Source organism: Musa acuminata, chromosome BXJ2-9, assembly GCF_036884655.1.
Source record: "Musa acuminata AAA Group cultivar baxijiao chromosome BXJ2-9, Cavendish_Baxijiao_AAA, whole genome shotgun sequence".
NCBI classification, from domain to species: domain Eukaryota; kingdom Viridiplantae; phylum Streptophyta; class Magnoliopsida; order Zingiberales; family Musaceae; genus Musa; species Musa acuminata.
This window is the reverse complement of record NC_088346.1, coordinates 47,092,919-47,120,206: the sequence shown is the minus strand read 5'-3', so window position 1 is coordinate 47,120,206 and position 27,288 is coordinate 47,092,919. Positions and strand designations below refer to the sequence as shown.

The 27,288-nt window shown below is 38.2% G+C and overlaps 3 protein-coding genes across 3 annotated transcripts; all 3 read right to left on the bottom strand.

Annotated features, from left to right (window-relative positions):
* Positions 1-6,727: 6,727 nt before the first annotated feature.
* Positions 6,728-7,873, bottom strand: LOC135622101 (F-box protein At2g05970-like). The gene is made up of 2 exons (XM_065123741.1): positions 7,334-7,873; positions 6,728-7,273 (listed from the first exon to the last, which is right to left on the bottom strand). Exons 1-2 carry the CDS (start codon positions 7,871-7,873, stop codon positions 6,728-6,730), a joined length of 1,086 nt encoding a protein of 361 aa, XP_064979813.1.
* Positions 7,874-14,590: 6,717 nt separating this feature from the next.
* LOC135622100 (putative F-box protein At4g22660) lies at positions 14,591-15,736 on the bottom strand. Its single transcript, XM_065123740.1, has one exon. It carries the CDS (start codon positions 15,734-15,736, stop codon positions 14,591-14,593), a length of 1,146 nt encoding a protein of 381 aa, XP_064979812.1.
* A 10,406-nt stretch (positions 15,737-26,142) lies between these two features.
* LOC135622099 (F-box protein At3g56470-like) lies at positions 26,143-27,288 on the bottom strand. The gene has a single exon (XM_065123739.1). It carries the CDS (start codon positions 27,286-27,288, stop codon positions 26,143-26,145), a length of 1,146 nt encoding a protein of 381 aa, XP_064979811.1.

Sequence of the window (27,288 nt, the reverse complement as noted above, 5' to 3'; positions counted from 1 at the left end):
AACCTTAGACAATATTTGATTTCCACTTTGAGACCGAGCCAAAGGACGTTATAACATACAGTGGGAAAACCTAAAGAGTATATGGGGCAGACTTTTTGTTTTGTATCGGTGATCCAAAAAACATGAATTGGATTGGATAAAAGCATGACTTAACATATTTTCTATTTTATCCGATTTGATAAAATAAGATTTTATAGCTGCTATAAATGTCTCTTTTTTGGCAGGTTCCTTTCCGGAAGAATTACCATCTTACTCCACTTTACTATTTTCATTTTCTATTTTGAATTTAATCGGTGTTACTTTTACCCAAATGGGATATTTATTTTTCTCCTAGGGAATTATCGTTTATTTATTTATCATCTTATTATAGTTTATTATTGATAGAAAATATATAATCAATCATCACTTGTTACATTAACGCTAAAGGCCCATAATAAAATAAAGACCTAAACAACTCAACACTCTCCTGTGGATATGGATAGGAGTCCAAAAGATAACTTAGGTTAGTTACTGAGTTGTTTTTCTCACAAAATATTCACAGGAATATTTTCAAAAATCTAGGGGACAGTTTGAGTTATTTACAAATTATCTCCCTTATAAAATATTTGTAGAAATATTTTCTAAAGTCCAGGGGCAGCTTGAGTTGATTACAAATCGCCTCCCCTACAAATTTTTTATGAGATATTTCTTCTCTTTAAGCTCAGTATAAAAACACACTCTTAACCCCATATTAGAGGTGGATTTTAGTACTAACTTAAGTGTTGGAGGGATCGACTCAGGAAATTACCCCTTAACCTCGGTTTTTTTATAAGTAGCAAGTCCAGAGAAACCATGATATATTCTGGACAACTCCTCGTATGCATATCAAGGCTACATCTTGCTCACATAGACGCTAATGATATTTTCCTTCAATAATTTGACACTAAAAGGAAGGCTCGATTCGCAAGAGTGTCCGTAGGTCGACCCTATTCATGAACGCTCAGGTGAGGCTCTGCCTCAGAGCCACGATACTTTCACTTAGACAAGGCAATAGGCACCCTTTTGTTGAATCTTGAATTTTGATGATAAAACTAATTGATAAGTTTATTAGACTAAATATATTTTTTGAGATAAGTGACGTAGGAAATACTTTGATTACAGACTTATATTATCGATTGGGCAACTATCGAGTTGAGAGTCAGATGTGTAAAAAAATTATCATGTCGAAAATTTGACGTCGAGCCAAAAGATTGGTAGATATGTCGAAAATCGAACTTTGTGCTATAGGTTCAGACATTGTATTAGAAGAATTAGATATTACACTAGAAGATTGGATGTCATGGAAAAATCAATATGCTGATGGAATGAACGATATACCGAAGAAAAGGACGATGTGCCGAAGGTTCAAACAAAGTATCAAAAAAATGAATGACATGCCAGAATAGTATATAACATGTCAAAAGCTTTGTTAACTTGTTGTATGCATGATTGATTTATTAAAGTCTTGATCGAGATCATTATGAGTCAATTTGAGTTGGTATTGGGCAGAAACATTGCTAACTTATCAAAAAGTCATTGGGCTTGAGTTAGGAACAAATTGGGCTTGTTAGAAGGCCAAATCGATGGCCGCTTGGCTCAAGCGGTAGTACTACGTAAGTCAGCCAAAAAGCACTATTTGTGCTTTTTTGATATTTTCGACAATAGTACTACTGCCCAAGGCAGTGGTAGTATTGCGTTGGCCAATAGTAGTACTATCAAAGCCAAGATTCATAGCCTCGTTGTAGCAATAGTGCCACCAGTACCTCAAAATTCTAGGGAGTTAGATTTTTGGCTTCATTTTTGAAGCCTTTTGGGACCTATAAATACCCCACTCAAGCTTCGTTGATGGAGCATATATTCCTGAGCAAAAAGTATTATAAACTGTCATTTTGAGTATAGTTTGTATCTCCTATGCTAATTACAAATTCATTGCAATTTAATCACATGAGTGATGACACGTGTGATATGCTGCACGATCTTTTTTGCTAATATTTATTATGATATTTTCTCACTTTATATTGGATGATATATATATTGTGATGCCCTTGGATCTGTGTAATGAGAATTGGATTATGATAAGATCATAATAATGAGGCCAATTTGCTTATAAATACATATCCTAAACATTCATGGTCATAGGTTATTCGAGACGGATATCAAGATAACTGGACAGATTAGTGTACTATATACTCTGTGCAAGGAGGTAGTTGGTCTCGTAGCTGCTTGTGTGAAGACACTAGGGATGTAGTGTAGGTGATCAGTGGAGAATGAGTTCACTAAATGTTCTGCTTATTGAATGCTAGATGATTAATAATTCTGTAGTCCTAATTGTGTATCTGGTCCTTAGACTTGAGACTCCAATGATATCTTATTTTGGTACTCAATTCTTTGATATCAGACTTATAGATCTAGAAGTTCTAGATTTAGTATAGATAGTCATTGGCAATGACAGCCACCCTTATGAAGGTAATTATGTGTGAATAGAAGATCGTCTACTCTCGGTATCATGAGAGGAATATCTCGTGTATTCTCACTTAAGCAAATCCATAGTTATGGTCAATCAGATCATGATGAATCTGATATGCATGAGATTCAGATTGAGAGAGTTCTCTAGAAGAATCCGATTAGAGTAAGACTTGGATGGATTTCGTATGAGTCTGACAATAGCACCATGCCCAGTATACGATATCTGAGATATTAAATGGATAAGGGACTATAGATACATGATTACTGAGAACAGATAGGTCCAATGAATTAGATCCCCTTCTATCATATAGGGACTATAGCGTAGTGACTTAGTACATCCATAACTGATGAATTGAGTAAATTATTATAAAGATAATAATTTACTGAGTTAGAAGGAGTTCTGATAAATGTAACTTATGCCCAGCTCGGTATTGGGCCTAGAGTGTCATACACATATGATGGATAATGCAATGAATAAATGATCAGATATAAGATATTTGATAAGCCTATGTTTTAATAGATTCTTAGGAGAGACCCAATAGAGCTTAGAATGGATATTAGATATGGATCCAATTACTAGTTACAAGTGCCCTGCAAGCCAATCATGTGAGTAATGACACGTGTGACATACTGTACAATTTTTTTTATTATGATTATTATTCTAGCATTTTCTTACTTTATATTGGATGATTAATCTTTTGTGATATCCTTAGGTTTGTGTAATAGAAATTAGATTATGATAAGATCATGATAATGAGACCAATTCGCCTATAAACACAGATCCTAAATATTTTCAATCATAGGTTACTCGAGAGGGACATCAAGATAACCGGAGGGATTGACATACTATATACCCATCTATATAATGGAGGTAGTTGGTCTCTTAGCTGCTTGTGTGGGGACACTAGGGATATAGTGCAGGTACTCATTGAAGAATTAGTTCACTAAATGATTCGCTTATGAAATACTAGATGGTTAATGATACATCATCGTTAGACAATAGTTTCGTAGTCCCAATTTTGTATTTAGTCTTCAGATTTGAGATACCATGGATGCCTTGTATGAGTACTCCACTCTTTGATACCAGATTTATAGGTTTGGAAGTTCCGGATCTAGCATAACTAGTCATTGGGAGTGATAGCCAACCTTACGAGGGCAATTGAGTGTTAATAGAAGATTATCCACTCTCGGTGTCATGAGAATAATGTTTCATATGTTCTCGCTCAAGAAAATCCCTGTCCAGGATCATGTAGATTGAGAGAGAAAGAGTCCTCTGAAAGAATCCAATTAGAGCAAGACTCGAGTAAATTACCTAGCAAATACAAGCACTAGCTAGCATAATATAGGCCATTACCCTGCTTCTACCTCTGTCAGATCAATGGGCAATGCCACTGCCTTAGCCACCATCATCGATAATCTAGCACCAACTGGTGTTAGCATTGACTAAGGTCCTTCCGCCCAACGAATTACCAACATCTCATGGGCATCTAAAACCCATTCAAGCCATCGGTTAAGGGAGCCTCCAATCCTCGACTAAAAAGTCTAACAGGCTACCCTACCATTGCTTTGCTCCCCTTGAATCTGGGACCCACTTAGTCGATTCAACAAACAACTCTTTGAGGATTCAAGTGCAGCAAGTGGATTGATGCTTAGAAAAGAAGCACCGAGACTTTCACCAATCTAGGAGTGATGGGAAGATCGATGCCACTTTGGATCGATCATCATTTATCCAAGATATCTAAGAGGAGTTAATCCTGACTAACTTCCGCCTCTCATCATTGGAAACCTTTAATGGTGCCACTGACTTAGTGGAGCCTATTGCTGCCATACGGACTCAAATGTCACTATATGATACTTTGGATGCTCTGATGTGCCACACATTCTCGACCACATTAAGAGGTTTAGTAGGAGAGCAGTACGCTCATGAAACTCATCTAAGGCTACTTTCTATTAGCTCCTTTGCTCAACTAGTAAAAGAGTTTGAGCTTCACTTCCTTGGGAATGTGCATTCGAGGCCCATGGTGATGATGTTTCTTGGACTGAGATAAGGCGAGAAGGAGACACACTCAAACTTCATCACCCGATTCATCAACAAGGTCCGAGGCATGGATAACATTCACTCATTGCTCATGATTTAATCCTTTATAATGGAACTAAAACCCCCTTGCTTCTTCTGGTCATTGGTAGAAATAACATCGATGATGATACTTAGGGTACTTCAAAGAGTCAATCAGTACATTGTTGTTGATCCGATGGTTTTGATCAAACATTGGGAAACTCACAAGAAACTAAGGCAGAAGCAACCATAATCTGCTCTCGCCCCAAGGTTGCCATAGTGGAGAAGAAATGAATGACCCGACCTACCTCATCCGAGGTCCGAACTAATCACCCTAAACCTAACTAAAACTGAAGTTTTCTTGTAGATAAGAGAAGAAGGTTTGTTGAGAAACCCTTACCGATGAGGACTCCACTTGAGAAAAGAACTAAATCTAAGTATTGTCACTTGTACTACGAACTTCCACTACGATTACGACTATGACACAGAGGACTATTATGATCTGAAGGAATATATTGTGGAGCTCATATGACGAGGACACCTCGGGCAATTCGTTCAAAGACATTAGAGCCATCACCCCGACCTTGAGAGCCAATTGAGAGACTACCAATGTTATCATCAATGGTTTGACCTCAGGATGAGACAACACCTTGGGTTGTAAGGCTTACACCTAAGAAATGATCGAAAAGTGCCCTAGGACTAAAAGTGACTAGGAAATAACTTCAAAGAGGAAGAAATAGAGTGTCTTGACCTAAACCACGATAACGCCTTAGTGGCCTCCGTGAGAATAGCCAATGCTCGTATAAATTGGGTCATGATCGATACAGGTAGCTCTATCGATATCCTCTACTTTGATGTCTTTCAAAAACTTGGTTTTACAACTAATGACCTCACTCCTATGACTTCTTCATCGACAGGGTTCACGGGCGACTCAATCTCTCCTCTTGAGATCATGAACCTACACGTCACATTCGGAGATGATCCATGCTTCAAGATAGTTATGACCAAGTTCATGGTGGTCGACATTCTCTCAATATATAATGGCATCATAGGTTGACCTATATTGAATAGGCTGTAGTTAGTAATGTCGACCTGCCACATGATGATGAATTTTCCAACCAGGATCAATGCTGGCGAATTGAAGAGCAACCTAAGGGAGTCTCGATGGTTCTACCTCATAGCACTCCTTACCTAAGGAGGTCCGACCTGAGGTACCATCCGTGAACTCTTTAGATTTTACTAAGTCCCTTCCATTCTCAGATCTGATAGAGCCATTGATTGAAACGCCTTTAGACAAGGCTCGAGAAAATTCAACATTACTTATTCCAAGAGGTTGAATAAGTTTTGTGCTATTTGCTGCAGAGTTATAAGGGAAATACATGACATTCAAGAAGGATTTCGATTAATTACTCTTGCATCTTCTGCATATACTTGTGAAGGATGCATTGCACTTTGAAGAAAGTGTATCTGGGACAATCGCACGTCTCACACACATCGAGGTGAAGGTGGAAGAGCTAAGAAACAAGGCAAATATTGAACAAAATTCTTTCCTCTTTTCCTCTAACATCCACTAGGTCAATCGATCAGTTGAATTCAATGTTCTCTAAGCTGAGTTTTGGTTGGGGCAGGCCCAGGAATATGAAACCTATGATCTGAAGCCATTCTTCTCCGGTGCACATTTCACAAGTAGCAATTTCATTTTGGACGAAAGTCGAGGGGTGATCAAGCATCCATTGGCAAGATGAAGCATGAAAGGTTTCTTTTGTATCTAGTTGAGTGCAGCATGCAACTTCTTTTACTGGTAATTTCAAGAGCAACCTCCTGGATGGCTTCTTCTTAGTGCAGCTTCCAGGCCACTGTTAGTAGTGTTTGAAAGCTGCATGAGCAGATTATACATCACCATGATCGACACCTGGGCGTGATCATGGCTACTAAACTCGGGCTATATTTATTACTAATATCTCTGACCAAAACTGCTTGCAGAGGTGTTTTTTTTAATTCATGTTTGAATTGTAATCTCTAGACAAATGACCCAATGGCCCTTATGACATGCTTCTTGATTCTGGTAAAAATAGTTCAAACTACTTGTAAATGCAAAAGGCATTTACAAGTGCAGAAGAGCAAAAGGCATCCACTGCTCATGAACTAAAAATCAATTGCAAAAAGAAAGCTTCTTGTTTTCATCATTTACAGCAGTGAGGGTGTGAACCAGAAGGGTGGCTGGAAGAACACAGGAATTTTCCTGGTGTTTGGCAGAAAACTTGTCGATGAATATAAGCACTCCCACCTTCCCTTTTTCATATCAAACATTCTAGCTTTACGAAAAATTAGCATCCCTTCAGAATACGTCTTCGTGTAGAACTCCGTAAGATAGATACAATTTCCTCGCATTCCTCGTAAATCCTCGGTAGAAATCGAAATAGAATTGCTATTGCCCACCAATAGAGACATATTCTCCAAGTCCTTCACAACATCCCAACAAGGCTGGTCCTCGGAATATTGCAACCTGAGAACGATGGCATCCTCTGATTTTTGCAGATCATCTGGAACTACCAAGTGGATTGCAAGCTTCAAAATCAGGAACAGCTCCCCTGTGCTCGAGCATGCTAAGTATATACAGTAAGTACCCCCGGGGATGATACCATCAAGTGCTGAACTCTGGGCAACCAGCGTCACAATAGGGCTAACTCCACTTAGGTCAAAAGCTACGACTTCACCTTTCCGCGTTATGCACTAGAATTTGCCATCATGATGCATGATGTCCTTGTATGAACGATCGTTCTCGGTCAATGCCGTTTCAACAAGATTCCATCTGTCTTCGCCCGACTTCGTGTAGGTGAGCTCACAATCTGTAAATCTATAGATAGCCACGGCAACATAGTTATGGACAGTAGGGTTTGAGGAGAAGACAATCTTTCCAATGCGCTTAGGTTTGAATGCTTGGTGGTCAACTCGGTCGACGTTCCATCGGGCGACGTGGGAAGGGAGGCAGATTTGATTCCCGGTAAGCGGATTTAGGAGGCTGACCTTTCGCTTCCTACCGGCGATCACAAACCAACCGGCGTGGGATCCGATACACCTCACACCGCGGAGCTTGGGTAGACGGGGTAAGGTGAAGGAGTAGTTGTCGGGGAGACAAAAAAAGGTGGAATTGTGCTGCTCAACGTTCTCGCCGGGTAGGAGAAGCCACGGGGAGCGGCTGATCACGGGCTCCATTGCAGAATGCCAAGCCTTGCATGTGGCACGGATGCGAGCACGATGTGGGATGGGAAACTCTTCGCTGATCTTTGCGAGGAGATCCGGTGGGAGCGACGTCCAATCGGGGCTGTGCATGGTGGTTTCTACCTCCACCAGCGGCGGTTCTTCTTTTCATTATATACGACACGAATACATTTTACATTTGGAAGAGCGATGGAATCGGGACGAGGACTCCGAACCGAAGACGTAGAGGTCGAGGATGCATGATGATTCATGAACCGAAGACAATATTTGATTTCCACTTTGAGACCGAGCCAAAGTACGTTGTAACATAAAGTGGGAAAACCTAAAGAGTATTTGGGGCAGACTTTTTGTTTTATATCGGTGATCCAAACACATGAATTGGATTGGATAAAAGCATGACTTAACATATTTTCTATTTTATCCGATTTGATAAAATAAGATTTTATAGCTGCCATAAATGTCTCTTTTTTGGCAGGTTCCTTTCCGGAAGAATTACCATCTTACTCCACTTTACTATTTTCATTTTCTATTTCGAATTTAATCGGTGCTACTTTTACCCAATTTACAGTACCTATTGAACTCTTTTCCAGCGTGGTTCCTTCCCGGGGAATTATCTTTATTTATTTTCATCTTATTCTATTTTATTATTGATAGAAAATATATAATCAATCATTACTCATTATATGAATGCCAAAAGCCCATAACAAGATATTGATAAGACAACTTACAAATTGTCTTATCTACGAAATCTTTATGAGATATTTCTTATCTACAAGGTCAATATAAAAATACTCTTAACCCCATATTAGAGGTGGATCTCAGTACCAACTTAAGTGTTGGAGGGATCGACTCTGGAAGTTACCCTCCGACCTCGGTCTTGATATAAGTAATAAGTCTGGAGAAACCATGATATATTCTGGATCAAGTCTATGTCGTACTGATAGAGATATCAATGATATTTTCCTTCAATAATTTGACACTAAAAGGAGGGCTTTATTCACAAGAGTGTCTGTAGGCTGACCTTATTCACGAACGCTTGGGTGAGGCTCTATTATGGTAGATATGTCGGAGATCAAATTTCATGCTATAAGTTCAGACATTTGTGCTAGAAGAATCAGATATTATGTTAGAAGATTGGATGTCTTGGAAAAATAGACATGCCGATGGAACGAGCGATATGCCGAAAGAAAGGACGATGTATCGAAGGTTTGGACGAAATGTTAAAAGAATGGATGACATGCCACAATAGCATATAATATGTTGGAAGCTTCGTTAATGTGTTGTATACATGGTTGATTTATCAAAGTATTGTTCGCGGTCATTATAGGTCAATTTGAGTTGGTATTGAGCAAAAACCATGCCAACTTATAAAAAAGTCATTGAGTTTGAGCTAGAGCCAAATTGGGCTTGTTAGAAGGTCAAATCGGTGGCTGCTAGGCCCAAGCAGTAGTAACGCCTGAGTCAATTAAAAAGTAATGTTTATGCTTTTTTGATATTTGTGATAATAGTACCGCCCAAGGTAATGGTAGTATTGCCTAGGCCGACAGTAGTACTTCCAAAGCCAAGATTCACAACCCTATTATGGCGATAGTACCACCAGTACCTTAAAATTTTAGGGATTTAGATTTTTGGCTTCATTCTTGAAGTCTTTTGGGACCTATAAATACCCCACTCAAGCTTGGTTGATAGAATATATATTCTTAAGCAGAAAGTTTTATAAACTCTTATTTTGAGCATAGTTTGTATCTCCTCTGCTAGTTACAAGTTCCCCACAAGCTAATTACGTGAGTAATGACACGTGTGATACACTACACAATCTTTTTGATTAATATTTATTATGATATTTTTTCACTTTATATTGGATGATGTGTATATTATGATGCCTTTAGATCTATGCAATGAGAATTGGTTCATTATGAGATCATAATAATAAGACCAATTTGTCTATAAACATATATCCTAAACATTCCTGGTTATAGGTAATTCGAGAGGGATATTGAGATAACCGGATAAACTGGTGTATTATATACCCGTCCATATGAAGGTGGCAACTGGTCAAATAGCTGCTTATATGGGGACACTAAGGATATAGTACAGATACTCATTGAATGATCCACTTACGGAATACTTGATGGTTAATGATACCTCATCGTCAGATAGTGATTTCATAGTCTCAATTGTATATCTGATCCTTAGACTTGAGATACTAAGGATGCCTTATTTTAGTACTTCATCATTTAATATCAGACTTATATGCCTAGAAGTTTCAGATCTAGCATAGACGATCAATGGGAATAACAACCAACCTTACGAAGGCAATTAGGTGCCAATAAATGATCATCTACTCTCGATATCATGAGTAGAATATCTCGTATTTTCTTACTCAAGCAAATCCCTAGCTTGGGTCAATCGAATCGTGATGAATCCGATAAACATGAGATTTAGATTGAGAGAGGAGTTCTCTAGGAGAATCCAATTAGAGTGAGACTCGAATGAATTTCGTATGAGCCTGACAGCACCATACCTAGTATACGATATCTAGGATATTAAATAGATGAGGGACTATAGATATAGGGTAATTGAGAATAGATAAGTCCAATTGATTAGATCCCCCTATATCGTCTAGGGACTATGACATAATGACTTAGTACGTCCATAGTTGATGAATTGAGTGAATTATTATAGGGATAATAATTCACTGAGTTAGAATGATTCTGACAAGTGCAACTTACGATTAACTCAGTATTGGGTCTAGAGGGTCATACACATATGGTGGACAACATGATAAATAAAGGATTGAATATATGATATTCAATAAGCCTTTGCTTTAATGGATTTTTGGGAGAGACCCAATAGAGCTTATAATGGTTATTGGATGAGGATCCAATTACTAGTTATAGGTGCCCTGTAAGCCAATCACGTGAGTGACGACAAGTGTGACATTATATAGTCTTTTGGGGTATGATTGTTATTTTAGTATTTTCTCGGATGATTAATATATTATGAAATCCTTGGATCTGTGCTATGAAAATTTGATCATGATAAGATCATGATAATGAGACCAATTCGCTTATAAACATTGGTCCTAAATATTTTTGGTTATAGGTTATTTGAGATGGACATCGAGATAACCGAAGAGATCGGTGTACTATATACCCATCTATATGATGGAGGCAGCTGGTCTCATAGCTACTTGTATGAGAACACTAGGGATATGGTGCACATGCTCATTGGAGAATGAGTTCACTAAATGATCCACTCATTGAATGCTAAACGATTAATGATATATCATCGTCATACAATAGTTCCATAGACCTAGTTGTGTATATGGTCTTTAGACTTGAGATACCAAAGATGCCCTATATGAGTACTCTATTATTTGATATTAGACTTAGAGGTTTAGAAGTTACAGATCTAGCACAATCGGTTGTTGGGAGTGATAGTTAACCTAATGAGGATAATTGAGTATTAATAAAGGATTATTACCTCTCGGTGTCATAAAAGGAATGTCCTATGTGTTCTCGCTTAAGTAAATCCCTGTCCAAGGTCATTCGGATTGAGAGATGAGTTATTTGGGAGAATCTGATTAGAGCAAGGCTTGAGTAAATTCTGTATGAGCCTAATAGCACCATGCTCGATATGCGATCTCTGGGATATTAGATAAATGAATGATTATAGATATACGGTAACTAAGAATAGACATGTCAAATGGATTAAATCCCCCTATACCTTCTAGGGATTATGGCATAGTGGCCTAGTACATCTACAGTCGATGAGTTGAGTGAATTATTATGGGATAATACAAGTCATTACCCTGCTTCTAGCTTGGTCAGACCAATAGGTGATACCATTGCCTTAGCCACCATCGATAGTCTAACACTAACTGGTATTAACATCCACTAGGGTCCTCCCGCCCAACGAATTACTAACATCTCACGGGCATTTAAGACCCATTTGAGCCACCAATTGTGGGAGCACTCCACTCCTCAACTACAGAGTCTAGTAGGCTACCCCACCATCATTTTGCTCCTCTTGAATCAGGGACCCACTTAGTCGATTCAACATATAACTCTTTAAGGATTCAAGTGCAACAAGTGGACTGACACTTGGAAAAGAAGTATTGAGACTTTCACTAGTCTAGAAGTGATGGGCAGATCAACTCTACTTTGGATCGATCTTCATTTATCCAAGATATCTAAGAGGAGTTAATTCTGACTAACTTTCACTTCTCATCATTGGAAACCTTTAACGATGCCACTGACTTAGTGGAGCACATTGCTACCCTACAGACTCAAATGTCGCTATATGGTACTTTAGATGCTCTAATGTGCCACACCTTCTCAACCACCTTAAAAGGTTCGTTAAGAGAGTGGTATGCTTGTTACGCTCGTCTAAGGATTCTCTCTATTAGCTCCTTTGCTTAACTTATAAAAGAGTTTAAACTTCATTTCCTTGGAAATGTGCGCTTGAGGACCATGGTGATGATGCTTCTTGGATTAAGACAAGGCGAGAAGGAGACACACTCAAACTTCATCACCCAATTTGCCAACAAGATTCGAGGAGTGGACAACGTTCACCCATCACTTGTGATTTAGTCCTTTATAAAGGAACTAAAATCCTCTCGCCTCTTATGGTCGTTGGTAGAAAGGACACCGATAACGATACCTAAGGTACTTCAAAGGGCCAATCAGTATATCACTATTGATGAAATGGTCTCGATCAAATATAGGAAAACTCATAAGAAACTAAGGCAGAAGCCACCATAATATGATCTCACCCCAAGATTGCTATGGTGGAGGAGAAATGAATGACCTGACTTACCTCATCTGACGTCTGAACTAATCCCCCTAAACCTAACTAGAACTGAAGTTTTCTTATAGATAAGAGAAAAAGGTTTGTTGAGAAACCCTCGATCAATGAGAACTCCACTTGAGAAAAAAAACTAAATCTAAGTATTGCTATTTCGACTATGATTATGACCACGACACATAGGGCACCTCAAGAAATTTGTTCGAAGATGTTGGAGCCATCACCCCAACCTCAAGAGCCAATTGAGAGCTAAATTGATGTTATCATCATTGGTCCGACCTTAGGATGAGACAACACCTTGGGTTGCAAGGCTTATGCCTGAGCCATTATTGGAAAGTGCCCCAGGACTAAAAGCGACAAGGAAATAACTTTCAGAGAGGAAGAAAGAGAATGCCTTGACCCAAATCACGATGACACCTTAGTGGCCCCCATGAGAATGCTTAGTGCTCGCATAAAGAGGGTGATGATCAATATAGGTAGCTCTGTCAATATCATTTACTTTGATGTCTTTCAAAAACTTGGGTTCACAACTAATGACCTCACTCTTGTGACTTCTTCATCGATAGGGTTCACGGGCTACTCAATCTCTTCTCTTGGGATCATGAGAACTTACACGTCACATTTAGAGATGAGCAATGCTTCAAAATAGTTATGATTAAGTTTATGGTGGTCGACATTCCCTTAATATACAATGCCATCATAGGTTGGCCTACATTGAATAGGCTGTAGTCAGTAATATCGACCAGCCACATGATAATGAAGTTCCCAGCCAACATCAATGCTAGTGAATTAACGAGCAACCTAAGAGAGTCTTGACGGTGCTACCTCATGACACTCCTTGTCTAAGAAGGTCCGACCTGAGGTATCGTCTATAGACCCTTGAGATTTCACTGAGTCCCTTCCATTCCCAGAACCGATGGAGCCATTGATTGAAACGCCTCTAGACAAGCTGCAGAGTTGTATAGACAATACATGACATTCAAGAAAGATTTTGATGAATTAATCTTGCATCTTCTGCGTATACTTATGAAGGATGCATTGCACTTTGAAGAAAGTGTATCTGGGACAACCGCACGTCTCACACACATCGAGGTGAAGATGGAAGAGCTAAGAAACAAGGTAAATATCGAACAAAATTCTTTCCTGGTTTCCTCTAACAACCACTAGGTCAATCGATCAGTTGAATTCATTGTTCTCTAAGCTGAGTTTTGGTTGGGGCAGGCCCAGGAATATGAAACCTATGATATGAAGCCATTCTTCTCCGGTGCACATTTCACAAGTAGCAATTTCATTTTGGACGAAAGTCGAGGGGTGATCAAGCATCCATTGGCAAGATGAAGCATGAAAGGTTTCTTTTGTATCTAGTTGAGTGCAGCATGCAACTTCTTTTACTGGTAATTTCAAGAGCAACCTCCTGGATGGCTTCTTCTTAGTGCAGCTTCCAGGCCACTGTTAGTAGTGTTTGAAAGCTGCATGAGCAGATTATACATCACCATGATCGACACCTGGGCGTGATCATGGCTACTAAACTCGGGCTATATTTATTACTAAGATCTCTGACCAAAACTGCTTGCAGAAGTGTGATTTTGCTTTTATGTTGGAATTGTAATCTCTAGACAATGACCCAATGGCCCTTATGACAGACATGCTTCTTGATTCTGGTAAAGACAGTTCTACCAAAATTTAAAGCTTTAAAGAACTACTTGTAATGTTCTTTGCATGTGAAGCAGTCCTTTCCTAGTAATGACAAGGTATTAAACACATGATGTTGTTAACTATAATAATTGATGAAATCGGCCGCGTTTCTGTGGAATTCATATTATTTTATAAATTCATCTCTGATGGTTATCTCATCAGATAGCACTTTGCGGAGTGGTTGAAATTACTAACAATGAGTGTTAAGATCATAATGAAATTTCTAAAAGCTCAAAACTTGGTGTAAGTGCAAAAGAGCAAAAGGCATCCACTGCTCATGAACTTAAAAGCAATTGCGAAAAGAAAGCTACTTGGTTTCTTCATTTACAGCAGTGAGGGTGTGAACCAGAAGGGTGGCTGGAAGAACACAGGAAATTTCCTGGTGTTTGGCAGAAAATTTGTCGATGAATATAAGCACTCCCACCTTCCCTTTTTCATATCAAACATTCTAGCTTTCCGATAAATTAGCGTCCCTTCAGAATACGTCTCCGGGAAGAACTCCGTAAGATAGATGCAATTTCCTCTCATTCCTCGTAAATCCTCGGTAGAAATCGAAATAGAATTGCTGTTGCCCACCAATAGAGACATATTCCCCAAGTCCTTCACAACATCCCAACAAGGCTGGTCCTCGGAATATTGCAACCTGAGAACGATGACATCCTCTGATTTATTCACATCATATGGAAGTACCAAGTGGATTGCAAGCTTCAAAACCATGAACAGCTCCCCTGTGCTCGACCATGCTAAGTATATATAGTAAGTACGCACGGCGATGATACTTGCAAGTGCTGAACTCTGGGCAACCATCGTCACAGAGGGGCTAACGCCACTTAGGTCAAAAGCTATGACTGCACCTTCGTGCGTTGCACAGTAGAATTTGCCATCATGATGCACGATGTCCTTGTATGAACGATCGTTCTCGGTCAATGCCGTTTCAAGAAGATTCCACTTGTCATCGCCCGACTTCGTGTAGGTGAGCTCCCAATCTGTAAATCTATAGATAGCCACGGCAACATAGTTATGGACAGTAGGGTTTGAGGAGAAGACAATCTTTCCAATGCGCTTAGGATTGAATTCTTGGAGGTCAACTCGGTCGACGTTCCATCGGGCGACGTGGGAAGGGAGGCTGATATGATTCCCCGTAAGCGGATTTAGGAGGCTGACCTTTCGCTTCCTATCGGTGATCACAAACCAACCGGCGTGGGAGCCGACACACGTCATACCGCAGAGCTCGGGGAGAGCGGGGTAGGTGAAGGAGCAGTTGTCGGGGAGAAAAAAAAAGGTAGAATTGTGCTGCTCACCGTCCTCGTCGGGTACGAAAAGCCACGGGGACGGGCTGATCACGGGAACCATTGCAGAATGCCAATCCTTGCATGTGGCACGGATGCGAGCACGATGTGGGATGGGAAACTCTTTGCTGATCTTTTCGAGGAGATCCGGAGGGAGCGACGTCCAATCGGGGCTGTGCATGGTGGTTTCTACCTCCGCTAACGGCGGTTCTTCTTTTCATTATATACGGCACGAATACATTTGGGAGAGCGCTGGAATCGGGATGAGGACTCGGAACCGAAGACGTATGCATGATGATTATTGAACCTAAGACAATCTTTGATTTCCACTTTGAGACCGAGCCAAAGTTGTTTGAGCATAAAGGGGCAGACTTTTTGGTTTCTTTCGGTGATCCAAACACATAAATTGGAATGGATACATGCTTGACTTACATATTTTCTATTTTACTCTTTTATCCGATTTGATAAAATAAGATTTTATAGCAGCTATAAATTATCTCTTTTTTCAGAGAGTTTTAAAAGTTATATTAAAATTTTTATACTTATAAAAGTGAAACATTTAATCCCATTGTTTTAATAAATTTTTTTATTTTTATTCATATAAAATTATTTTTTAATCGATATATCAATATAAAATTAAAATATAAAAAATAATTAAATATAGGAGGTACTCTATAATTATCCCGTTTTCCATGTAGAAAGTACTTTACTATTTTTATTTTTTATTTTATATTTACCCAATTTACAGTTCCTATAGAACTCTCTTTCCAAAGTCAAAGGTTTCTTGCTGACCAACTATCATTTATTTCTTTCCTTCCTATTCCACTTTACTCTCATTTATTTTTTTTTATCTTGTACTGATTCTCACTAGGTATCATTTACGTGCCTTTCCCCTTCTCTTTATTAACAAATATATTTATCATGATGCTTATTTTAATTGAGTTGAGGTGATTGCATACAGAATCAACGTGAGTGAATCTCTTAAAAAAATCACTCTACGGACAAAGATACAAATTATTCAAAAATTTTACATTCGAATCTATATAGTTATGAAAGTGAAACATCTAGTTTCATTTATCTAACACTATCAATTTTACCCGTGAAAATATAAAAATAATAAATAAAAAAATAATTTTAATGGTCAATTCGTAATGATAAATGAAGTTGATAGTGACAGAGTGATCCCATTAAGGGCTACGGGTAATTGTTGTAGATAAAGAGAGCGAGTGGCAAAGAGAGCTAAGAGCCACTCGGCATTAGCGTAGTTATCGAGCAACGCGTCGACACATTTGTCGAGCGATGAAAGAGTCGCTTGGCATTTGCATCGGTCTTAACGTAAAAGCATAGCGACATCACTTTGCATTTGCATTGGCACTGATGCAGTTGTCGAGCGACGCATCGATATAGTTATCGAACAACAAAAGGGTCGTTCAACATCTGTTTTGGTATCAACATATATACAAAGTGATGAAAGGGTCTTTTGACAATTGCATCAATATCGATGTAGATATAGATGTTGAGTGACCCTTTCGTTACTCAACAATTGTATTGACATAGAAGCAGAGTGACGAAAAGACTAGTCGACAACTGCGTCGGCGTCGAAACAAATGCAAAACAACCCTCACCTCTCATCATCACTGTAGGAAAAATCTTGGGGTGACATCACATGCGCAGCAAAAGAACAAAAAAAAATCCCAGATTCCTCTAAAGAGGTCTTATCGTTGTGCGAAGATTAGCACGCAAAAGTTGAAAAATAAAAAACTGTACGTATAAGAAATATATCTTATATAGGGAGATCGTATATCCCTAAAATCTTGTATATCTATAAGAGAGGATGAAGGATGTCAAGTATTCTCCTCTCTAACGGTGATTCACACGGTAGGGGCTACGAAGATGCTCCTCAAATCGTTGTCCAAATCTCCACATGTCCCAAATTGGGGCTATTACCGAGGAGAAAAATGTGAGAAGAGAATAAGAGGTGGCAGCTAAAAAAGTCTAGTCTATGCCCTTTGGTTTTCTCCTATTTATATAAGCCTCATATCAACTTAACCTTAATGGATCATACCCTATTGGGTACTAAATCTCTATCCAACTATCCAAGCTTCTTAGATTAGTGGATCTCTACCCAATAATCTCTCATTGGCTCTTATAAAATCTTATATATATGATCTAATAATTTAGGGGCTTATTTGGATATCCAATAAGATAGGGGCTCCAGCGAATATCTCATATCTGAATTTCTACTCTTTGTAACACCTACCATATGTGTGTGATCCTTTAGGCTCAATATCAAGCTGGCCATGAGTCATACTTGTTAGAACTCCTTCTGGCTTAGTGAATTATTATCTTCATAATTATTTACTCGATTCATCGACTACAGATGTACTAGGCCACTATGTCGTAGTCCCCATATGATATAAGAAAATCCAATCTATTAGACATATTTATCCTCAGTTACCATGTATCTATAGCCCTCATCTATCTAATATCCTAAAGACCATATACCAGACATGGTGTTATAAGGCTCATACGGTTTCTACTCAAGTCTCGCTCTAATCAAATTCTCTTATAGAACTCTTTCTCTTTCAATCTGAATGACCCTAACTATGTATTTGCCTTAGCAAAAATATATAGGATATTCCTCTTATGATACCGAGAGTGGATAATTCTCTATCGATACTCAATAGCCCTCATAAGGTTAGTTATCACTCTCGATGACAAGTTGTGTTAGATTTGGAAGTTCCAGGTCTATAAGTTTGATATCAAAGGGTGGACGGGTATATAGCACACTAGTTTATCTGGTCATCTCGATGTCCCTCTTGAGTGATTTATAATTGAGATTATTTAGGATATATATTTAAAGACGAATCAGTCTCATTATTGTGATATCATCATGATTCGATTCTCATTGCACAGATCTATGGATATCACAAAATATACAATAGACAATATAAAGTGAAAAAAATTAAATAAATAATAATCATAAAGAGTACTTGTCATGTCACACATGTCATCACTCATGTGACTAGCTTGCAGGACACCTATGACTAGCAATCACTATCCTTTCTCTATCTACAATTATCACCAATGACGTCGTTATCCATCACTACTAACTAAAATGTTAAAATTACTAGTTACAGGTGCCCTATAAGCCAATCACGTGAGTGATGACACATGTGATACGCTGCACGATCTTTTTAGTTATTATTATTATGTCATTTTATTACTTTATATTAATGATGAATATATATTGTAATGTCCTTGGATTATGATGAGATCATTATAAGAGATTAATTCTTCTATAAATATAAACAATAAATATTTCCTATCATAAGTTATTTGAGAGGGATATCAAGATAACTGGACAGACTAGTATGCTCTACACCCATCCACATGATAAATTTAGTTAGTCTCATAGCTACTTATGTGGGGACACTAAGGATATAGTGTAGGTGTTCATTGGAGAATGAGTTCACTGAATAATCTACTTATGGAATGCAGGTTAATTAATTATACCTCATCATCAAATAGCAATTACGTAGTCCTAGTTGTGTGTCCAGTCCTTAGACTTGAGACACCAAGGATGCTATGTATAAGTATTCCACTCTTTGATACCAGATTTATAGGTCTAGAAGTTTTAGATCTAGCACAGTTGGTCATCGGGAGTGGTAATCAATTTTACGAGGGCAATTGAGTGTCAATAAAAGATTATTCACTCTCAATATTATGAGAGAAATATCTTATGTGCTTTTATTTAAGCAAATCCATAACCATGGTCACACGGATTATGATGAATCTGATAAGCATGAGATTCAGATTGAGAGTGAAGGAGTTTTATAATAGAATCTGATTAGAGTGGGACTCGAAAATATTTCGTATGAGCTTGATAGCACGATACTCAGTATATGATCTTTAGGATATTAGTTGAATAATGGATTATAGATACTCGGTAACTAAGGGTAGATAGGTCCAATGAATTAGATCCTCCTATACCATTTGGGTCTATGGCGTAGTGGCTTAGTACGTCCGTAATTAATAAGTTGAGTGAATTATTATGAAAATAATAATTCATTGAGTCAGAAGAGGTTTTGACAGGTGTAACTCACAACCAACTTAGTATTGGGCCTAGATAGTTATAGACATATGGTAGACAAACGCGACAAATAAAGGATCAAATATGGAATATCTGATAAGTCCTTATTTTAATGGATCCTTGGAAGAGACCCAATAGAGCTTAGGATGGTTATTGGATAGGGATCCAATATCTATTAAGCCATAGGTTATTGAATGAAGATCAAATATCCAAAAAGAAAGATCTATTAGGGTTAGATAAATGAGGCTCTCTATAAATAAGAGTTGGGACTAAAGGGTCATAGGCTAGACTCCTGCTATCGTCACCTCCTACATCTCTTCTTTGCCCCTTCCATTAACTGACTTCCCCCTCTCTAATGATAGCAAGAGAGACTAATTCCTCCTTGGCTATTGCAGTATGGTGGTGTGCCAACACGAGGAAATAACGTACTACATGAGGAAATGCATCGTCACCACATCCGTTATGTGGATAATCATTAGAGAAGAGTTTACTAGAACTTTTTTATCCACAAACTAAGATATACAAATTAAGAAATATACCATCTCCCCAAAATGAAAACTTAATACTACTATCAAATTCTTCTAGATTCTTTAGCTGGTGCTACAGCTATCAGATGATCTAACGGCTGCTAAGAAGTTATTCCTGGACAACATCAGTGATTGAATACCAAATTAGTTCTGAATAATATTATCTGGTGAAAGCATCCTCGTATGATGACTTCATATTTCCACTTGTTTTGGCATGCTAGTATTAGTGTTGTATTATCTTTAGCCTGACGTATCTTTTCTCCTTTGAAACAAGTTCAATTCGGTGCCTAGATTTAGTGGTGCTTTCTTCGTTGGATGACAAACATTCCTAGAGGTCGAATAAGTTTTGTGCTATTTGCTGCAGAGTTATATAGGAAATACATGACATTTAAGAAAGATTTCAATGAATTACTCTTGCATCTTCTGCGTATACTTGTGAAGGATGCATTGTGTTGGGTCCTGCCCGACTTTGACAATTTGGGCTATAAGTCCAAATCAGCAATTAAAAGCAAAGAGAGGGCAGCGAACGAGAGGTGAACGCATGCAGCGAGCGGTGGCGATGCAGAGAGAGAAGAAAAGAACAGAGAGGAAGAAAAAGATTTCTGCTTGACGATCAAAGGTCAAACTTTATCCGTTTTGACCTAAATCATATATGGAGAATCCTTACAGTAAGCTTTATAATCCTAACAGTACTGATCTACAGTTTACCCTTTTTGAGGTACTTGACGCAAGATCTATATTCTTGATGTTATTGTGATCATCTGATTATTCTATAGAAGATTTACTGTAAACCTGTTATTATCACTATTAATAGTGGATGTTTGAGTTGGACTATAGTCCCGTTATTTTTCCCACATTGGGTTTTCCATGTTAAAAGATTTAGTCTCACTGTGTAATTGATTTATTGTTCTATTGTTTATGTTGTTCTGGTTGATATTTGTATTTTAATATCAAGCTGGTATTTTGATGAGGAACCCATTTTGATACACAAAGAGGGAAAATAATTATTCCGCTTTAATAGGTTTTTCCCAATAAGTGATATCAAAGCAACAGGTTTTTTTTGTGCTAGTTTTTTCTTGTATGATTGAAATGGAGCAGTCAGATGGTATGATTAAATTGAACTCATCAAATTATTCCACTTGTAGACATATGATGGAAGATTTACTTTATTGCAAAGATTTGTATAAGTCCATCAAGGTTAAAGATAAACTTTCTACTATGGACGATGAAGAATGAGAAGTTTAACATAGAAAAGCTATTGCCTATATTAGAAAATTGATGGATATAAATTTGCATGAGCATATTTTTGATGAAACCAAAGTTGATATTGTTTGACAAAGGTTAGAAAATCTTTTTACAAAAAAGATGGTGGGAAATAGAATTTTTCTCATCAAAAGGCTTGTAAATTTAAAGTATAAAGATGGTGGTAACATTGTTGAGCATATAAGCCTATTTCAGAGTCTTGCAAATAATCTTGTTGCTATGAAAATGAATATAGATGATGAGATGCAAGGATTATTACTTCTCAACTCTTTATCAGAAAGATTGGAAACGTATGTGGTGACAATTTGTAACTCAATGCCAAAGGAGACTCTAACTATAGATATGGTTAAAGATAGTTTGCTAAATGAAGATGCTAGAAGGAAAGAATAGGGTGAATCTTCTTCTGGTACATTTGTTACTAAAAAACAAGAAAGACGTGGAAGAAGTCATAGCAGAAATCCACATGGTTATAGAGGAAGATCCAAGTCTAGAAGAGATATCAAATATTTTCATTGTAACAAACCAGGTCACATGAAGAAAGAGTGTAGGTTTTGGAAGCGAGAACAGAATGAAAGGAAGAAAAATGAGAAAGAGACCAATACAGTTGCTGCTGAAAATGATATCACTGTTGTTTGTGATGACAGTTGTGTCAGTCTTGTAGCTCAAGACAGTAACTAGGTAATTGACTCTGGTGCTTCATTTCATGTTACTTCTCATATTGATTTCTTTAGATCGTACACTACTGGTGATTTTGGTAATGTCAGAATAGGAAACAATGGTACATCTAAGATTGTGGGTATTGAAGATATTTGCTTAGAGACCAGTATTGGGAGCAATTGATACTCAAAGATGTAAGGCATGTTCCAGATATTCGTCTTAACTTGATATCTACAAGCAGACTTGATGATGAGGGCTTTGCATATTATTTTGGTGAAATCAAATGGAAACTCACTAAAAGTTCTCTAATTGTGGCAAGAGGAAAGAAGCTTAACTCTTTTTATATTATGGAAGCTAAGCTACACAAAGGAGAGATTAATACAATTCAAAAAGGTGAAAGCATAGATCTTTGGCACAAGAGGCTTGGTCATATCAACGAGAAGGGACTTCAAACTCTTGCTAGAAAGAAGTTCTTACCAGAGTTGTAAGGTACATCTCTTAAATCTTTTGATCATTGCTTAATTAAAAAAACACATAGAGTTGCATTTCAAACATATCCATCATCTAGAAGATCAAATGTTATTGATTTAGTTCATACTGATGTTTGTACTATGCAAACTAGAACTCTTTGAGGTGCTCTTTATTTTGTTACTTTTATTGATGACCATTCTAGAAAAGTATGGGCTTTTACTTTAAAATCTAAAGATCAGATACTCAATATTTTCAAGGAGTTTTATGTCAGTGTTGAAAGAGAAATTGGCAGAAAACTAAAGAATGTTCGATCAGATAATGGTGGTGAGTATAGGGGTCCTTTTGAGAATTATTACAGGTTCTATGGTATCAGGATTAGAAAACAGTTCCTAAAACTCCTCAGTAGAACGATGTGGCAGAAAGGATGAACAGAACTATTGAAGAAAGGATTAGTGTATGCTTTCTCATGCCAAGTTACCTAAGTAATTTTGGAGGGAGGCTATGAGAACTACAGTTGACATGATAAATATATCTCCATCAGTTCCTCTGAAAGGTGATGTTCTAGAGAGAGTATGGAGAGGAAAAGATATATCTTATAATCACTTGAGAGTCTTTGGGTGTAAAACATTTGTTCATGTTCCTAAAGATTAGAGGTCCAAGCTTGATAATAAGGCAAAAGTATGTATCTTCTTGGGATATGGTCATGAAGAGTTTGGGTACAGATTATGGGATCCAGTGAACAAGAAGATTATTAGAAGCAAAGATGTTATGTTTCTTGAAGACCAATTGTTTGATGATGGTGATAATGTTGAGAAGCGAGAAACCTCTGTTTATATTCCTTGGAGTTTAGGTCTAGTTCCTTCACCTATAGTTCATGATGATCATGGAGGAGATGAACAAGAAGATTGTGGTGAGAATACAAGTGATGATACTCCTACAATTGATGATGCTGAACCAACTGAACAAGCACCTCCACCACTAGTTGAGATTCCATTGAGAAGATCCACTAGAGAGTGACAACCATCTACCAGATATCCTCCACATGAGTATATTATGCTTACTGACGGGGGAAAGCTAGAAACTTACCAAGAAGCTATTCTACATGAGCATAAAAATGAGTGGGTTAAAGCCATACAAGAAGAGATGAGATTCTTGCTTAAGAACCACACCTATGACTTGGTAAAGTTGTTTAAAGAGAAGAAAGCTCTCAAGAATAAGTGGGTTTACAAATTGAAGACCGAAAACAATAGCTCACAACAAAGATACAAGGCATGACTAGTTGTGAAAGGATTCAGTCAGAAGAAAGGTATTGACTTTGAAGAAATATTTTCTCCAATTATGAAAATGTCTTCTATCCGAGTTATTCTTAGTTTGGTTACCCATTTGAATTTAGAAGTTGAGCAACTTGATGTGAAAACATCATTCTTCATGGTGACTTAGAAAAAAAAATTTACATGGAGCAACCAGAAGGTTTCAAAGTTGAGGGAAAAGAAAATCTGGTGTGTAAGCTTAAGAAAAACTTATATGGACTCAAACAGGCACCTAGACAATGGTACAAGAAGTTTAATTCCTTTATGATGAGCTAAGGGTATAATAGAACCACATCTGATCATTGTGTGTTTATGAAGAAATTTTCAGATTATGATTTTATTGTTTTACTGCTATATGTTGATGATGTGCTGATTGTTGGCCATGATGTTGGAAAAATTGAAAAGCTTAAAATAGAGCTAAGTAAGTCTTTTGCCATGAAAGACTTGGGATCGATGAAACAAATACTTGGCATGAGGATTCTTCGTGATAGGAAGAAAAAGAAGATTTAGCTATCTCAAGAGACTTACATTGAAAAGGTTCTTGAAATATTCAACATGAGTAAAGCCAAAGCAGTTTGTTCTCCACTTGCAGGTCATTTAAAGTTTAGTTCGAAACAATGTCGTACAAGTGAGAAAAAAAAAGAAGAAATGTCCAGAGTGTCTTACTCATCTGCAGTAGGCAGTTTGATGTATGCTATGGTTTGTACTAGGCCATATATAGCTCATGCAGTTGGAAGTGTCAGCCGATTTCTCTCAAATCCTGGAAAGGAACATTGGGCAGTAGTGAAATGAATATTAAGATATCTAAGAGGTACTTAAAGGTTGTGTTTATGTTTTGACAGTGATGAACCTGTGTTAGAAGGGTATACAGATGCAGACATGACAAGTGATACTGATTCCAAGAAGTCCACTTCGGGGTTCTTGATGACATTTGTAGGGGGAGAAGTTTCTTGGCAATCAAAGTTACAAAATTGTGTTGCTCTATCAACCACAAAAGTAAAATACATAGCAATTGCTGAAGCCTGCAAGGAAGCTTTATGGATGAAAAAGTATTCTATAGGAATTGGGCTTGAAACATGAAGGATATACTATTTACTGTGATAGTCAGAGCGTTATTCACCTATCTAAAAATTCAACATACCATTCTAGATCCAAGCATATTAATGTGAGATATCATTGGATTCGTGATTTGCTTGAGATGAAAGAATTACAGTTAAAAAAGGTGTATACCAATAAAAATAGATGTTGACAAAGTCTTTGCCTAAGGAGAAGTTTGAAGCATGTAGGCAAAGAGCGAGCTTAGTACAGCCTACCATATGAGCTGGAGGGAGAGAATTGTTGGATCCAGCCCATATGTGGGCTTGGATAATTTGGACTATAAGCCTAAATCAGCAATTAAAAACAAAGAGAGGGCAGCGAATGAGAGGTGAACGCGTGCAGCGAGCGACGGTGGCGCAGAGAGAAAGAGAAGAGAGGAAAAAAAAGGATTTTGAGTTTTCTGCTTGGCGATAAGGGTCAACTTTGTTAGTTTTGACGCAAATCACATATGGAGAATCCTTGCAGTAAGCTCTACAATCCTAATGATGCTGATTTATAGTTTATCATCTCTAAGGTACTTTCCTATGATATCCACTTTGTGAGACCTAAAATTCTCTTATGATGAGATCCATCTATATAATGAAGATATGCTATTCTTAAGCCAAGATCTATATTCTGGATATTATTGTGATCCTTTGATTATTCTAGAGAAGATTTACTATAAACATATTATCATTATTATTGATATTGGAAATTTAAGGTGGACTAATGGTTTTTCCCCTAGCTTGTGTTTGTTTCCTTTTATGTTGGAATTGTAATCTCTAGACAATGACCCAATGGCCCTTACGACAGACATGCTTCTTGATTCTGGTAAAGACAGTTCTACCAAAATTTAAAGCTTTAAAAAACTACTTGTAATGTTCTTTGCATGTGAAGCAGTCCTTTCCTAGTAATGACAAGGTATTAAACACATGATGTTGTTAACCATAATAATTGATGAAATCGGCCGCGTTTCTGTGGAATTCATATTATTTTATAAATTCATCTCTGATGGTTATCTCATCAGATAACACTTTGCGTAGTGGTTGAAATTACTAACAGTGAGCGTTAAGATCATAATGAAATTTCTAAAAGCTCAAAACTTGGTGTAAGTGCAAAAGAGCAAAAGGCATCCACTGCTCATGAACTTAAAAGCAATTGCGAAAAGAAAGCTACTTGGTTTCTTCATTTACAGTAGTGAGGGTGTGAACCAGAAGGGTTGCTGGAAGAACACAGGAGTTTTCCTGGTGTGTGGCAGATAAATTGTCGATGAATGTAACCACTGCCACCTTCCCTTTTTCAGATCAAACACTCTAGCTTTACGCACAATTAGCATCCATTCAGAGGACGCCGTCGAGAAGAACTCCGTAAGATAGATACAATTTCCTCGCATTCCTCGTAAATCCTTGGTAGAAATCGAAATAGAATTGCTGTTGCCCACCAATAGAGACATATTCCCCAAGTCCTTCACAACATCCCAACTAGGCTGGTCCTCGGAATATTGCAACCTGAGAACGATGACATCTTCTGATTTTTGCAGAGCATCTGGAAGTACCAAGTGGATTGCAAGCTTCAAAACCAGGAACAGCTCCCCTGTGCTCGACCATGCTAAGTATATATGGTAAGTACGCACGGGGATGATACTTGCAAGTGCTGAACTCTGGGCAACCATCGTCACAGAGGGGCTAACGCCACTTAGGTCAAAAGCTACGACTGCACCTTCGTGCGTTGCACAGTAGAATTTGCCATCATGATGCACGATGTCCTTGTATGAACGATCGTTCTCGGTCAATGCCGTTTCAAGAAGATTCCACTTGTCATCGCCCGACTTCGTGTAGGTGAGCTCCCAATCTGTAAATCTATAGATAGCCACGGCAACATAGTTATGGACAGTAGGGTTTGAGGAGAAGACAATCTTTCCAATGCGCTTAGGATTGAATTCTTGGAGGTCAACTCGGTCGACGTTCCATCGGGCGACGTGGGAAGGGAGGCTGACATGATTCCCCGTAAGCGGATTTAGGAGGCTGACCTTTCGCTTCCAATCGGTGATCACGAACCAACCGGCGTGGGAGCCGACACACGTCATACCGCAGAGCTCGGGGAGAGGGGGGTAGGTGAAGGAGCACTTGTCGGGGAGAGAAAAAAAGGTAGAATTGTGCTGCTCACCGTCGTCGTCGGGTACGAAAAGCCACGGGGACGGGCTGATCACGGGAACCATTGCAGAATGCCAATCCTTGCATGTGGCACGGATGCGAGCACGATGTGGGATGGGAAACTCTTCGCTGATCTTTGCGAGGAGATCCGGTGGGAGCGACGTCCAATCGGGGCCGTGCAT